The 17,002-nt window shown below is 46.9% G+C and overlaps 1 protein-coding gene across 2 annotated transcripts in view; it reads left to right on the top strand.

The window, feature by feature from the left end:
• Window positions 1-17,002, top strand: part of RBKS (ribokinase) — a 572,657-nt gene that overhangs the window by 42,545 nt on the left and 513,110 nt on the right. Inside the window, exon 2 of one of the 2 annotated variants that reach the window (XM_086949486.1) lies at window positions 4,906-4,995. The exons of the other annotated variant lie outside the window; for it this stretch is intronic. Within the exon in view, the coding sequence (XP_086805612.1) occupies window positions 4,906-4,995 (90 nt within the window). The remainder of the gene's footprint in view (window positions 1-4,905; window positions 4,996-17,002) is intronic. 2 annotated transcript variants of the gene reach the window in all.

Raw genomic sequence — 17,002 nt, 5'->3', positions numbered from 1 at the left:
AACAAGGTCCCCCCCATGCTGCCACCCTCTGCGCTAAATATTCCTCTACGCACACAACAGGGCACATGGAAGACCCGGGGATCCTCTGTATGATTACGCAGTCCCCGATTGCACCCTGATCGGATTTGGACCTGACAAACGAGACCGTCATTGTCTCCTCCCTGACCTGAATGTGTTCCCGGCACAGTCCCCCCATCGTATCCTGCTTGTTCTTTGCCACTAATTCGCTTACCCGCATAGCCCCATGGAATGCTAATGCAAATGCGGCTCGGAACAACACTGCTTCGTACTGGGATGAACATGTTACCGGTAGCACGGACAATAACAGGGCCAACCTATCCAGACCTATCGGGTGCCTATCGTCTACTCTGCGACCCTCAAGGCGTTGCCACCCACGTAGCGCTTTCTGCACCACGAAAGACGCTGTCGGGTCCTGGATCCCATGAGCCCTTGCCATAAAGGAAATGGCGGCCCGATGCCTTTGGGCCGTCGCTACTGACTTGCCTGCCTGATGTAAAGAGAGCAGGAATTTTACTACAAACTCTTCCTGACCCCAAAGCTCCCCCCCGTCAGTACCCAAAAAAGGCCCAATAGGAACGGAACGCCCCTTCATATGCCTTCCTCGTCCTGGGTGCTAAACTCTCTCCCACGAGGTTTTGTAGTTCGGGGCACCGAGAGACCAGAGAGCTTCGGGAAAGGGTGCCGCCACCGGGTCCGCTGTGGGCAGAAAACCCCAGAAGGCCTGCATACGGAAACGAGAAAGCGCATCAGCCGCTTGGTTCATCACCCCCGGCACGTGTCGCGCCCTAAACAGTACATTCAGTTGCATGCACAACAACACAATTTCCTTAAGCAGTCTCAGAATCAATTTGCATCGTGCTGCCTGACTATTGATACACTCAACCACGGTCATGTTGTCAGACCAGAACACCACAGAGTGATCCCTAAATCCTTCTGGCCATGTTTTCAAAGCCACCAGAATAGGGAACAGTTCGAGAAAAGCAATGTTACTCGTCAACCCGCACTCATGCCACCATGACGGCCATTTTTGAGCCGACCATTGTGTACCCAATATGGCGCCAAAACCCACACTCCCCGCCGAGTCTGTCCAAAGCCCCAACTCCTCGGAAGACACCGCTGGTTTGTTCCAGACAATTCGACCATTGAAATCCGCCAGGAATGCAATCCAAATGCGCATGTCCTGGCGAACCTCTGCCGAGAGTCTCGTGCGATGATGTCCTTCCTTCAAGCCGACCATGGATTGTGCAATCGAGCGGGAAAAAGGGCGCGCCATCGGCACTACTCTTAAGGCAAAATTCAACTGACCCACCACCTGTTGCAATTGATGCAGGTTTACTTTCGTTGCATGAATACATGTCTCAAGGGATAACCTGAATTTTAACACTTTTTCCTTGGGTAATCGAAAACAACCTTCCACCGAGTCGAGCTCGATCCCCAGAAACTCGATCAAGGTCGAGGGACCCACAGTCTTACCTGGCGCCAAAGGCACACCGAATTGATTCATTAGGACACAAAATTCATGTAAAGCCTGTCCACACTCAGAATCCCCGGCTGCCCCCAAAAACAGAAAGTCATCGAGATAGTGCATAACATGTTGAAAACCTGTCTTCCTCGTGAATACCCACTGCAGAAAACAACTGAATTTCTCGAAATAGGAACATGAAATCGAGCATCCCATTGGCATACATCTATCCATGTAATAGCGACCCTGAAACTGAAAACCAAGTAGACGCTGATCGTCTGGGTGTACCGGGAGCAACCGGAACGCTGACTCGATGTCCGATTTGGCCATCAGCGTCCCGGGCCCCAGGCGATTCAACATGGCCACGGCCTCATCGAAAGATGCGTACCGCACCGAACATACTTCCGGGTCTATCGCGTCATTTACGGAAAGACCACGTGGGGCTGACAAATTATGTATCAGCCGAAACTCACCCGGGTCCTTCTTGGGGACCACCCCTAGAGGAGAACACACAAAGTTAGCAACCAGTGGCAAATCGAATGGACCGGCGACACGACCTCGAGTCACCTCTTTCCCAATCTTTACCTGCACCACCGCCGTGTGATGTAAGACCGACATTTGATTCTTACAGTTTGGTACCCCCTGAAAATCCCCCACTGGGATGCGGAAACCATATGAAAACCCGTTCCGTAACACCCCAGCGGAAGCATGATCCGGGTATTCGCTGAGCCAAGGAATCATTGCCATGGTATCAATCGGGGTAGGTAAAGGCGCCCCTCGGACTGTATTAGACCTGTTTGGCGCCCCCCTTACCACCGTTATCACCCGTTTTGGCTCTGCACATGGACTCAGGATGGGATGACTGCCCACACCCTCCACACTCGTGTCTGAATTTGCATGACCCCTGGGGCCTCGTACATTTCCCTCTGTTAAAATTCCAACAGATCCCCCTTTTACCTGTGTTGCCACTCGGCTTTGAGTGGTACTCGTTACCTGCACCCGTCCGAAAGGGTGTCCCAGAGTTTTGGCGGGAAGATTCCCCCCCATTACTCCCTACCAATGGTACCTTCAACATTCCTGTACTCTCCATTTTTTGCCATGACACGGAGTCGTAACAATCCCAAGACAACAATGGGTTGTGTTCTTTAGCTTTTCTAAACAGATTGTCATAGCAGAACCACTGATTGCCCCCATATGCCACAGAATACTCCATAATACGCGACTGATAAATGGGTAACTCGGTCAGCAACTCGGGCCTACGCTCACCCATGATGGATGTAAAAATGCCCCACGCTCTGCCCCAAGTACCAATGGTCTCGTCGACCTTAAAGGCGGCCATTTTCGCGCGCCAAACACTCGGATGCATGAGCTCCTTTTGACTCTTTACATGCTCTATCTCGTAATGGTCGGTAAGCAATGAAAACATGTTTATATACTTATCCGCCCAAATCAATTCCTTAATTTCTAGCGGGACATGCTGGGCAATCTTTTCCTTTCGAGAAGGCACAGACCCCTCCCCCGCAATCGGCAATGGCCGCTTACCTGAAGTAGACCCCGTGCTTGTCGCCGAACTTGGGCCTGCTGAACTCCCCGTAGCCGGAACCTGTGGGGGAACAGAAGATATTGCCTTCGCAGCCTCCCTAGATTCCCGCAATTGCCTCATTACTGCCCGGGCGTCATCAGCCGTGGCGCCCTCGCTATCTTTTCCCAACCACTCTGCCAATTGTGCCGCCAACTCGGGGGGCATATCCTCCCTGTTCACGGGGGTGACCACCACAGGAATTGGGTTCCCCTCTTTCGGCACCGGGATTGGCTCCTCACGTGGGGTATCGGGAACCGGGGTGTCTCCCCCAAGTGCTCCCCTTCTGGGCCTCTTGCTTTTTCCACCGGGGACTGCTCCCTGCAAAGGCCGTTTCGTTCCTCCCGGCCCGTCCTTAGCCTCCACCTTTTCCTTCAGATCGGCTATCTCCTTCATGAGCATGCGGAGCATCTGCTCGGTACCGACCCGCTTTCCGACTTTCTTGGGCATTCTCAGACGGGATATCTGTAAGACAAAAAGAAAGATTACAACGCTCAAAATTGGCTCTTCGTTCCGTCTCGAGCTCACGTGCAGCGGGGAGGTGCAGCTTCAGAGCACAGGAACAAGAGGATGCTTTCTTGGCTTCCGCTCCTTTTATCCGTCTTCAGGGTGGGCGTGAACCCGCCCCCGCCTGCCTCTGAGGGCGTGGCCGGCCGCGTTGGTGTCTAGGCCAGCCCACTCTAGGGCGGGAAAAAGGCGCGCCCCGGCTACGCCGCTTCGGGCATACCAGCCGAGACTCGCCTCCCGCCCAAGATGGCTTCCCGGGGGGATCGAGGTACTCCACCATACGTTCGGGGGGACCGAATGGTCGCCCCTTTCCAGATGCTCCCTTGGGAGCGAACGTTAGCGCTCTATAAATACCTATCCAATATCCAATATCCAATATTGGAGTAGAGTGAGGTGGGCGAGAGGGGAGTGGGATATAGTGGGGTAGAGAGATGTATATTGGAGTAGGGCTGCTTAGAGTGGGGTAGAGTGGGGCAGATTGGAGTGGGCCTAGAGTGGTGTAGATTAGATTGGTGTAAATTGTGGTAGAATGGAGTCGGGTAGATTGTGTTGGGGTGGAGAAAGTTAGATTGGTGTAGATTAGGGTGTGATAGAATAGGGTCTAGTGGGGTGTGGTAGATTGTGGTAGTTTGGTGTGGGTTAGATTGTTGTAGAGTGGCGTGGGGTAGAATGGAGGTGATTGTAGTGGCGTGAAGTGGATTAAAGTCGAGTGGAGTAGATTGGGATAGAGTCAAGTGAAGTAGTGAGTTGTTTAGTGGGGTAGAGTGTGATGAGGTAGAGGGGAGTGGGATATAGTGAGGTAGAGAGGTGTATATTGGAGTGAGTAGATTTGAGTAGAGTAGCTTGGGATAGATTGTAGTGTATTAGAGTATGGTAAATTGGAGTGGTGTAGATTGTTGTAGATTAGAGTGGGGTAGAGTTGAGTGTCGTAGATCGGATAGAATGTTTTGTGGTGGAGTGGGTTAGGAAGGGCTTGATTGTGGTAGGGTGGGATTGAGTGGGGTAGACTGGAGTGAGCTGGCTTGGCGTGGGTAGAATGGCGTGTGGTAGCTTGCTTTGGAGCACTTTGGGACAGAGTTGAGTAAGTTAGTTTTGAAAGAGTGGAGGTGCCAGATTGGGGTAGAGTGGAGTGGGGTAGAGTTTATTATGAGGTTAAAGAGTGCTAAGATCATTAGAAGAGGGGATATTACATTTTCCATGTCTTGATTATTTGTGCTTTAAAAAAAAGAGCTATGGAGGGAGCAGCATGCAGTGCGAGTGTGAGGGAGAAGAAATAATAACATCACGTTGTGAGCAGCGGATGGTCGCTGATTACATTTGGTTAATCCGTGTTTAGTTCCTGGTCCACAGAAAGGATGGTAACTGATGTTTGGCTAGCAGTGGCCAATGAAGGTGGCTGGAGAGAGGTTGTTGCAGCCATCAAATGGTAAGTAGGGGGAGGTCTTCAAGCCATTTTGTTAAATAGCAATGTCAGAGCCTTTTAATATGTCTTTTATGGTATGATTGTAATGCTGTAGAATGCGTTTCAGTGCGTGGCTGTTGTGAGTGTTTTAATTTTGAGTAAATCTCATTGCTTTAAAAAAAATATCTAAAATGCTTTTATTTATTTTTCCACAAGTATTAATAGTTTTTTAAGCATTCAAAATATATACATATCATTGTATTTAATAAAATACTTAATTTGTTAATAAAGCTAGTGTTTTAGAATGTTGCTTGCACATCAAAGATTATCTCCTAAAAGTACATGGTCTCACTTTTTAAGATTGTGTTAATGGCTGGATGGTCCTATAGTGTTAAAATATGTTAACGTAAGTCGCCGGAGACTAGGTCTTGAAGGGCGTGTCTTTAATCGCAACCTCAACTGCTAATGTTAATCGAAAGATATATTTTTGCAGTACTATGCATTTTTTTCCCTGGGACTCATGTGGATTGACACGCATGCATGTTAAAAATTGAAATTGTGTAATTTTCTTAATTGCATTCATTACGAATATTTAAGGCTATAGTGAAGTGTTAGAAAGAAATATGTCTTTTAATATTTTCGTTGTTTTTAATTAACTATATTGTGATAGAGACATAGTTAAATGTAAAGCACTTATGGAATTTTATTTTTATTTTTTGAGTAAAGTGTGCTGTGCAAGGGGGGATTTGTTTATTTAAGTGCACTGTACATCTAGTAACCACCACTTGACCAGATCCTCGTTATTTGAGCCGATATATTGCAAACGTAGTAGTGGTGCTGTTTGTTATCTGAGTGCTGCTTTAAAGGCTTTCCATGGATTATATTGCAACAGAGTGAGACTACATCAGAAAGCACTTTTCGAGGAACTGTGAGTGTTTTGTTCACTACTGCAGCATTTTTTATCGAGATGGCGCTGAACAGCCTTTAGCCGATTTGAAAATAGTGTCAGTTGGCTGTGGCTTTAATGCGCTTGGATAGTCTGTGCCATGAAAGAACGTCACGTTGAAAAAAGAGTAATTGTAAAAAACAATTCGGATACGAATACAACTAGAATAAACATACACATACATGGTCTGTTTAATAATGTCTACCATTCAAAGGCCATATATAGCACCTGTAGACAAGTACTTGTGAGTAGAAGGCACAGTTTCTTTCTGGTGTAGAGCCTGTTTAGTGCCAGTCTAAGATCTGCGAGAGCCGCTCTCTGTACCAGACCAAGAGAGTTATGCTGGAGCATAGCAGTGCTGAATAATTCTTGGCAGTCCTCGCAGCACACTCCCATGTGTGGCAGTAGGGGCACTTGGTTGCAGTGTGAGTGCCAGGGGTCGCCGGTGAACAGATGAGGAGACTGGGTCTGCGGGAGCTGGTTATGCGAGGCTGGCGATCAGAGGGATGTAATGACATTAACGTGTCTGGCAATTGGGGACACTAACTCATGCTGTGAACACCGGGGGCTGCAAGTGAGGAGGAGACTGGGCCTATGGGAGCAGGCCTAGCGAGGCTGGCGATGAGCAGAAGTCATTGTGGGTACAGCGGGCTCATCATATAGCAGCCGCGGTGCGTCCATTGGGGCGTATGGGCGTAGCCCCTACAGCCAAATGGACCCGCATCGCGGCCGCTACAATAAAATTACTCTGTACTTGTACAAGTGAAGTGTGTACATTACAAGTAAAGTCAGCCGCCGGGACACACCCGACGATTTCGGAATGCGCAGCGGGGGTGGCCTGCTGCAGCTTGAGTGACAGTACACTCAGGCTGCAGCAGACAGACCGTAGTGCGCAAGTGCAATTTGGATTCCAACTTTCCCAAGCATGCGCACTGTAAGTTCCCCAGCGGGACCCAGGGGTACTTCAACTTACTTCTTAGCCTGCCATAGCCCGGGTTTACAAGGGGCGACAGGGCAAGCAGCAAATGTACCCCTCTAGCCAATCCTGGCGCTGATTAGCTGGTCCACCGCGCAGCATCCATCATTGGCTGCCGCGCGTGGGGGTGGCACACACTGCCTCAGCCACAACTTAATGGCCAATCACTGAATCACTGCATGGCTTCACACAGTGAAGCCATGCAGTGATTGGCCATTTCACCGGGGGGGATGCGTGCGTTTATGCGCTGCTTAGCTCGTGACGAGTCGACGCCGGCAGACTAAGAGACGACCGTGTACTGCAGAGAAAGTACGAGAGTTTTCGGGGAAGTGACCTAGTCGTCGCACAGGCCAGACCAGCCTGGCGCAAGGATACCCCAGAGAGCACCCCAGGAAGCTCAACACGCCACCCATCGGCTTGGCCCAGCCCAGAACATGCACCCAGCTAGCTCCCAGGGGCAGGTAAGCGCTATATTTCTCTTCACGAGTTTATCCGTTTTATGGCCTCTGCATAGCATCCCAGTAGTTGCAGTTGCACCCGTGTGACTAATAAGATTGCATCGTAAATGGCTTTTTAATGCGCCCCACTGGATTACATAAACCTGTGTTTGTAATCTTCCAGGTGGAGCTGCATTCATATCGATGCATTTCATGTGTCCCGGCCGTAAGCTTTTATTACCTTGAGCTGCACACTGTAAATCCATGTTTTCTTCCCAGCGGCCTTGGCATTAGATTGTAAATCATGTGTCTCGGCGATGTATAGGATTATATTTGAAATCTTAGTTTTTCATGCGGCACGCGCTCGATCTGAGGGTGCAATCGGGCGACTGTGTCTGCTGCAGGCTGAGTGAGGATGGTTATTGTGGACATTGTTTTGATGTGCCCCACGGCGGTACATAGTAAAAGGTAGTTGTTTCTTTAAATAATAGATAGAATGACGCTGCACTGTGTATACACGTGTTTTTCATGGGCCTCGGTTTATTCCCGAATCACTGTGTTTTTATCCACTCTTAAATGTACTTTACAAATCTGCATATAGTAATGTTTTCTATGCTACTGCATTGTTAATGGGATACTTTTCATGGAACTAACTTCCCCTCATAACAGTGGTACAACATTTTGGGAAAAGTGTAGGCTTTGGGGAGGGCTCGTGGTTATAGAGGAGTGGAGGAAAGATTAGAAGATTGGAAGAGGGTGGAATCGAAAAAAAGGGACGGAGTGAATTGAAGGAAGGAAAAAAATAACAGAACTGGAGAACGAGGGTAGAGGAAATAGATAAGGACGACCGTGGGGGACACACGAGAAATGTGGCATAAATATGTCAGCGAGAGAAGGGTGTTAAGCGCAGGTAGGATACATAAGAGGCGAAGAGAGTGATAAAGAAAAGAGAAACTTAGAAAGGAATACTAGACAATGGAGGGAGGAAAGACAGGTAGAAGGAGTAACTTAGAAAACCTGGGTAGAGGTACGCCTATCATTAAAATAGCAGTGTCCATGAGAGTGAGGGATCCCAACTTCCATGGGCATGACGCAGACCCCTGAATCATAGATGTGGTCCCAACCTTTCAGGGATCCACAATCACTTCAGGGTGCCCCAACTCAACCAGTATGCAAATGAATGTCTGTCAGTTATGGGAGACTAGGGACAATTGTCCACACATCTATTGGACCTGTGGCAGTAATAGCAGCATACTCTGAGAATGGAAACCTGGTTAGTGTGAGAGGAGCCTGCAGGAACACTGAGTGCGCGCTCACTGAAGGAGGACGGAGCATGTTCCTGCGGGAGGTCAGTGCAGGGATATTCTGAGCAGGTGAGTCCACGCTGTTTGTGGGATGAGTGCACGATAGCACTGTGCGTGTGAGTGCAGCTCTCTGTGAGAGGTGAGATCGTGGCTATTGTAGGGGAATGGCCATTCCGGCACTGAAGAGGGGCGTTTAGTTCTTGACCATGAGAAGTGAGGGCACAGTTTACGAGGGCAGTTATTTAAATGTCAATTTAGAGGTGCACACACTCCCTACCTCAGAGTACCTCCTAAGCATCCATAGTTGAGCATGCTATTGATTAATGCCTGGAGCGTATTCCTGCTCGTACCTCCCCACAAAAGAACCATATTTTTGGGACAAGGCCATGACAATGAAGTAGATCACCTATGTTATCACAATCTCGCCAGCGCAGCGATGCACACTAGCACTAGGGTATTATTTGTGGAGTTTCGCCAGATGTATATACCAGTCCTACAGTAATTTAAAATGTGTTTATTTGCCAGAAAAGTGTGGAGTGCCTTGTTTGGTCCCACCTTAGGTGTGAATATTGTTGCTCTGTAGGCGCCTCTCCTAACAATGCATTCCATCTATTTGTGTATGGGTATTAGTTTGATAGTGTCTCTACTAGTAGTAACTGGTATAGTTTGGAGATAATCCCTTTTGGTCTTTAGCTTGCCTAATACATTTCTCTGCAGATGTCAGGTCTCTGGAGACCGCGTACATGATAGTTGAGGGCAATACCCTAAGCTGTGCATAGTGGAACCTTTCTGTGTCTGCAAGGTAAAGTTCTGTTTGCAATTATTACACATCTTGACATTTCCCATTACTATATAGGTCACTCACCATAAGAGAGTCACCCTTCCTCCAGGCCTCAAAGGGCCCAGGACTAAATGCTGGTGTGAAGGACTGGCTGAAATGGATGGGTGTATAAGGGAAGGTATATGTGGTTTATGCTAGTTTATGATTTAGCTCGACCCAGACATGTAGTGTGGTATTTGTTGGGGTGCTCAGTAGATGTTTGGGGGTCTCTGGGCTTTTGATCGACAGATGAGAATCCACAACTATGGACTGCTACAGCTCTACCCTTATGAAGCCATAGTTTTGCAGACTCCAGAGCACTCAAGTCTTCTAGGACCTGGAGTCGGGATACAATGTAATAGATGTGAGTGGGGGTAGGGCCAGGCCTCCCTTTTGCTTTGGCCGGCAAGCACCTAGTTTGCTGCTCTCGGTGTCTCTTCCCCCCAATATATATTTCAAGAAAACACTTTTTATCGTTGCAAAGAATGTGCTGGTAAAGGTAAGGCGTGGTTCCCAATGCTTTGTGAAGGCTGTTTCCCAACTACTGTGCAACTTCTTCTACTCTTAGAGCTGAGATTTTCATGAAAGTCTTATAGTCTGAATTCAGCACCTCAGCGTAATAGGATGGAATGTATGAAGCTCTGTGGTTATACTGAATAAGCAGCTACCCATGTTATGCCATCTATTAATGTAATAACTGCACTTTCACAATGTCTTTATTAACCTCCTGCTTTCTCAAATTTGCTTGAAAATGCACGATTTTTCTTCTTTTTTTTCAAAATTTTCTTGGGGGGGGGGTTCCCCCCAAACTCCTCTTTTGGAGTTCGGGCTATCTCGCTTCGCTCGCTCGCTATGGTGCAGTATGCAAATCACTTTGCGCCTCACCACTTTCAAATGTCACCCACTGCCCCTGTCATATAGTATTTTTAGTTTGCTCACCTCAGTGCATAGTCTAATATTGTAACGCCCGGACTCAATGCATCATGCGAAGCTGTACGGAATGACAAGCGGCCCGCCTAGTAGAAAAATGGCGGCGGGCTCTTTAAGTCTTTGTCTAGGCAGTCAGGTTAATGGTCCGCTTGTTCAACAAGCACACTTGAAATGCATGCAACCATGGAGAGATTAGTAAACAAGCACAGCACAAGCTGCAGCATTTCAAGTGTGCTTGTTAAAGGCAAACTGTACAACAGGGTGAATACAAAAAAGTTCTGCTTCAAAAGCGGATGGAAACTGTACTTGATTGCCAGGAAACCGATAAGAGAATCACAGGAGGAAAACACAAGAAACAACAGGAAACCATATGCTATAGCCCATAGAAACGGAGGAAAAGTAGGTGGCAAGCTCAGGACTAGGGTGACCAACCGTCCGTAAATTTCACGGACTGCCCGTTATTTGGGTCCGTTGTCCGTGAGCATTTCTTTGACGGACGCCTTTTGTCCGTAATTTTGGGGACCACAGCAAAATGTGCCAGCTCACACTTCTCTGAGGCAGCAGCAGCAGCCCCTCCCCGACCTCGCTCAGTCTTTGTACGGGCCCATTGTCATTCTGATCTGGCTGATTACCACCTAAAGAATGACAATGGGCCAAAGGTGTAGGGAAGCACGGGGTTGGAGGGGGGGTGTGGGGAGGGTGTCAGAAAAGTGTTTCATGGCCCTTACTTTGATCTGTGACTCGCAGATCAGCACAGAGCAGAGTAAAAAACAAGTAAATAAGGCTAGAATAATCACTGTAACGCAGCATGAGTGTGTGGTAGGTGGGGGGAGAGGGGGCAGGGGGTGCCGAAGAAGCCAAAAGCGGTGACAGAAAGAAAATTATGATAATGGTATATAAAAAAAAGCACAAGGCAAATAGAGGGAGAAAGCGAAGGAAGAATAGAATGCAAATACTGAAAGAACGCTGGAAAGAAAGAGGAAGATTTAGATTTAACAATGGAAGGAAGGACAAGGGGATGATCAAATGGAAAAATGGAACACAAATGAATGTTAATGTGGAATATGTAAATATGAAAAGAAAATGAAATATGAATTTAAAGAATAGAGAGAAACTGAGACTAAATGAAAGGATGCACAGACAGAAAGATAGAAAGAAAATAAATGGAGGACGTAAAGAAGAAAGTAGATGACAAAGGTGGATAGAAAGAAGGACATAAGGAAAGAAAGAAAATTTAAAGACGGAAAGAATAAAAGACAAACGTCAATATAGGTAAATGCACTTTTTGACCAAGTTTCTTTCCTGCTGTAAAAAGCATAATTTTGCATTATTTTTGCAAACTTTTATTAGGGGAAACACTTTTCACAGACTTCAAAATAAAAGACCAGTATAGCTCACTTTTCTCCTTTATTCAGTGCCATATAAAGTGTAGGTATTTTATTTTTCTGGCTACTCCCTTGCAATGGGCCCTTGTGTAGTTACAGCGCATGGCGTGCCGTCCTCTGCATAGGCCTAGGGCACTGCATGCTGCTTTTGTGGAAGAGCCGTGCTGGAGAACTAAGCTACATTTTGAAATATCCGACAGGATGAAAGGCAAAGACTTCTGAGTGCTTTGCAGTACTGCAATTTTTGGGCCATAACAAAAATATCTCTTTAACTCTGGTGATAAATGTATGTTTCACTAATTCCGGTTTTGACTCATCATAAAAAAGCATAGAGGCATAATGCACCTCTTGTAAGGCACAAAGTGTAACATGAAGAGTAAAGTATTTATTTGAATTATAATTGTAAAGACAACCCCCACCACTATGTTATGTGTTATATCCTCAGTTTGTATTTCGGGGTCACTGGAATTGTGCAATTGTGCGGCTTCAACAGTTTTCGCATGATGGATGGATTTGTCACATGTGCCACATAATCCATCATTAGCTGAATATATCTGAAGATTCTAATTTAAAAACAGTTGCTTCCTCAAATGGTTAAAAAATAACGAAAAGGGCAGTGATGTATTGCAAAGGCCCTTTGTAAAGGTTGACTGGTCACCTTCCTTTGCATATTACTATATTTTAGTGTTATGCGGGTACGAATGAGGTTCAACCTATGACCAGAAAGTGTTAAAATGTGCACAAATGAGAAAATAATATGGTGTTACTATGACAAAATTTGCAGCATTACGCTGCATACATTCCCTTTTCTTGAAAAAATAATGTAATCAACCCTGCAGCATAATTCAGCCCTCCCTGCTGCATAATTCCAGTGGCCCTGCATGTAGTACCTAACAGTATGGATGCCTTGTGACTCCTACACCTTGTAGCCCTCCTTGCCTTAAGTAACATTTCCTATACATTGATTTACATACTTATATGAGTCATTGTCTCTGAACAATAAGTGTGCGAGCTGAAGCGCTCAACACCCTACATTGGGCGGAGTAGCACTGTAAAATAAATGACATACACATGAGCGAGGGTCTATATAGCGATGAGGGGCACCATGGGAGGTGGATAGTGAGGGAATCTGTGCAGAGGGAGGTCTTTGGTGAAGGGGTGTAATGAAGGCTGAAGGTCTCTGCATCCCCTGCAGTGCGGGTGGGACAACATTTCAAAGGAACCCCAAACTGTAAACAAAATATCATACGAAATACCACATAAAGAGCTGCACAGTTGCTCAAAGCTGTGCACATACCAAAACGTCGAGGTGCACGATTGTCTCAACTTAATATAAACTTATTTTGAGATGTATTTATGTTGGTTATCTATTTACTTACTTATACACTATTGTACGACCTTCTCTGATGTGTATGAAAACGTAAATTTTGTCCCAAATTTCTGTCCTGAATTTTGACCTGCTGTCCTGAATTTTCGTCCTGAATTTTGACCTGCTGTCCTGAATTTTTACACTCACTGTCCTGAATTTGCATCCATGCCAGTTGGTCACCCTACTCAGGACCCAATGAAAAGCAAGTGGGCTGGATGTTATCCCCTTTTAAGAATTATTTTAAATACAATAGATTTCACGAGCGCTGTGCAGGAAAAACTTAAAAATGTCAAAATAATGAAGAAGTAATACTACGATAAAATGTGCCGCATTACGCTGCATAATTTGCCTTTTCTTGTTGCATAATTTTCTCAACGCTGCCACGTAATTCCAGTAGCCTTGGTTATGGTTGGTACTTTCATGGTTAGAATTCTTTGCCTCCTATTTAAATCTAATGCTCCCAACTCGCTATAAAGTGTGGAAGCACAAAGCGTTAGCAGTCAGTGCCTTCTCATTCACTTGGCCACCAAGTCTGTTTGCTGCAACTCCCATTCCCTTTTCTTCACTGAATAATGTACGATATTAGAAGGAGAGCGTAAAGTCAGAACATCAACCTTTTGGCTCCACAGATCCTGGTTTCTCTTACTTTGCTGCCTGGCTGCTCAGAAGGAATGACACCTTAGCGTTAGCGGCCAGCGCCATCCATGCTGCCCAATGTCCACCAGACCCACCTAAGGCCCGTTTGGGGCTGAGTCGTACCGAACTTTTGGCGATAGGGGAACACATAGGCAGGAGTGGCCAAGATTGGAGGGTCCTGAACAGCATGACAAGGACTTGCCAGGTTTGCCATTTCCATTAGAACCACACCTTGGATGTTACTTCCCACCCCATTCATGTCCCGTGTGCCTCTCCGAACTCCCGGCGTATTCAGGCTGCTTTAATTAACGCTCGGTCCCTGGTAAAGCATGCACTGGACATCTTTGAGCTATTCTTCGATAGTCAGCTAGACCTGTTTATTTATAACAGAGACATGGCTCAATGAGTTTGCCGCCTAGTGTTGTTACACTGGCCATCCCTGCAGGCTATAAAATTGCCAGAATGGACCGGAATGCAGGCAGAGGAGGCGGGGTAGCGGTAGTATTTAGGGATAATTAGACCTATACGCAGGCAGAATACCATGATATTAAGGATGGGGAAGCATTGGACTTCCCCCTCACTATTTCACTGCACTTTCTTCTTGGGACCACATTAATATATTGTCCCCCTGGCCCAGCGGGCTCCTTTCTAAAAACTTTGAATGAAGCCATTGTACCTAGGGCCTTGCATTATGATAACTTTTTGCTACTTGGTGACCTCAATATTCATTTGGATTGTAAAGAGGCGGCTGACACTAGCGAACTGAACAATACCTTAGACCCTGCCCATCTGACGCAATGGGTTAATTCCCCTTCACATTGCAGGGGCCATACTCTTGACGTGGTCTGCTCCAACTTTCCCTTAGTAGTTCAGGATCCCCTTCCGGTTACCTGGGCTGATAACTCTTTATTTCATTTTTCCTGGTCCATTACATCTCCTGATCCGCCTCTGAGGCTAACCGAAGGCAGACCACCAGACCAAGCCAGCAGCTTTTGGCAGGGTTCTGACCGAAATGCGTCCGACAGCTGGAGGGGGGCGACTGTCGGAGGCAGTAGGAAGTTTTCATGGTTGGATTGTGAGAGCAGTGGAACAGCTGTCCACACCACAGGACCACAAGATAGCAAGATTGACCCCGTCTAAACCCTGGTTCTCTAATGAACTAAAAGAACAGAAAAAAGCGTGTAAAAAGTTAGAACGCAGCTGGCGACACGCCTATTGCCCGCTGGCCAAATTTGCACTCAGGAAATGTCAGAATAGCTACTGTGACGCGGTTAAGAGTGCCAAGGGCCAGTTTTATGCGGAGCGCATTTTCCAATCTAGGAACAACTGAAAGGAAATCTTTTCGATTGTCCAGAGCTTTTTGAACCTGGTTGCAGAACGCAAGGCCGCTCCTGTCTCCAATTCCTGTTCCGAGCAGCTCTCGCTGGTTTTTTTATCGATAAAATACAAGCAGTTCAGGATAGCTTGGGGTCAGCTGGCCTGGGCCTGGCAGAATAATCATCCCAGGCCGTCCGGGAGCCTGATCGTACTCACACCATTCTGACAGTATTTACGCCCATCCCTTTGGCTGATACCATGGCTATTCTTAAAGCACTTAAATCAGGATACCCGCAGACCTCTGTCTTGCCAGGCAGCTGTGGCGGAGGTAATCAAGCCCGAAGTTATTAATATTATCAACTTGTCCCTGCATTCCGCCATGGTGTCTGAAGAATGAAAACAGGCTAAACTACTCCCCCTGTTCAAAAAACCTTGATCGAACCCAGACATTCTCGCTAGCTACCGACCAATCTCACTCCTACCGGCTGTGGCAAAGGTATGTGAGAAGGCAGTCTTTAAACACCTGTCTGCGTTTGTCGAAACATCTGGTGCTCCTCACCCAGCCCAGTCTGGTTTTAGAGCCTCATACAGTACGGAGACAGCTTTGGGCGAGATGACAGAGGCTGTTAAGGATTTCTGTGATTCTGGTGGCAGAGCAGCCCTGGTTTTACTGGACCTCTCTGCCGCATTTGATACGGTTCCACATCGTCAGTTACTTGCCCGTCTGTCCAACATTGGAATTTCAGGCCAGGTTGGGGACTGGATTGAATCCTTCCTGGTCAATAGAACACAGCAAGTGTGGGTACCGCCACACTTGATCCACACGGAGAAGTATCACCACAGGTGTTCCACAGGGCTCAACATTGAGCCCTCTACTTTTTAATGTTTTTGTGACACCACTGATCTGATCTATCTGGCGGAAGGGCTGGGTGCCAAAATTATAGCTTACGCTGATGACACCCAGCTGCTTTTTAAATGGAAAAAAGATGAGGTATCCGTGGAATCAGCTAGAAACTGCCAGACTGAAGTATTTAATTGGTTAACGCGGGCCCAACTTAAATGTAATGATGAGAAGTCTGAGGTCCTCCTCTACGGGACCTTTCCCGCCGAATTTCAGGGATGAACTGTGGCCCGAGGGCTTCCCCATGGCAAAAACCATGGGTAGCCCAGTTAAAAACCTGGGGTATAGTTTGGTGAGGACCTCAGATTCTTAACTCCGATCAACAAACTGGCGGGAGTATGCTTTGGCACACTGTAACTCTTCAAGAAATTTCTGCCACTACTGCCTAAAGCGGTAAAAGAAGTGGTGACCCGCGCTCTCATTCTTTTGCGGCTTGACTATGTCAATACTCTCTACATTGGCCTTCCCCGTTACAAGATAAACAAGCATTAGAAATGCAATAGGTCTCGCAGCATTAGAGTTAGTGCTTTTAGAATTGTTTATATCTTTTTTGTTTTAAATCTTTTGCATTTTATTTTTTGTAGGCAATGCAAAAGATTTACAAATCAAAAAAGCAATAAGCAAATGTAAAATCTTTAAGTAAAAATCCTGCGAGACCTATTGCACTGTGTGAGGGTGAGGTGTTGAGGGTGAGTGAGGGTGGGGGTGAGTGAGGAGTTGAGTGTGAGTGAGGTGTTGAGGGTGAGTGAGGTGTTGAGGGTGAGTGAGGTGTTGAGGGTGAGTGTTAGTGAGAGTGAGTGAGGGTGAGAGTGTTATTGTGAGTTAGGGTGAGGTGTTGAGGGTGGATGAGGGTGAGGGTGAGGTGTTGAGGATGAGTGAGGATGAGTGAGGGTGTGCATTTGAAGGGGAGGCGTTGAAGGTGAGTGCGGATGATTGATAGTGAGTGTGAGTGAGGTGTTGAGGGTGAGGTGTTGAAGGTGAGGAGTTGAAGGCGAGGCGTTGAGGGTGAG

Source organism: Lissotriton vulgaris, unplaced genomic scaffold (genome assembly GCF_964263255.1).
Source record: "Lissotriton vulgaris unplaced genomic scaffold, aLisVul1.2 SCAFFOLD_1000, whole genome shotgun sequence".
NCBI classification, from domain to species: domain Eukaryota; kingdom Metazoa; phylum Chordata; class Amphibia; order Caudata; family Salamandridae; genus Lissotriton; species Lissotriton vulgaris.
The sequence above is the reverse complement of the archived record's forward strand: the minus strand, read 5'-3'. Positions and strand labels throughout refer to the sequence as shown.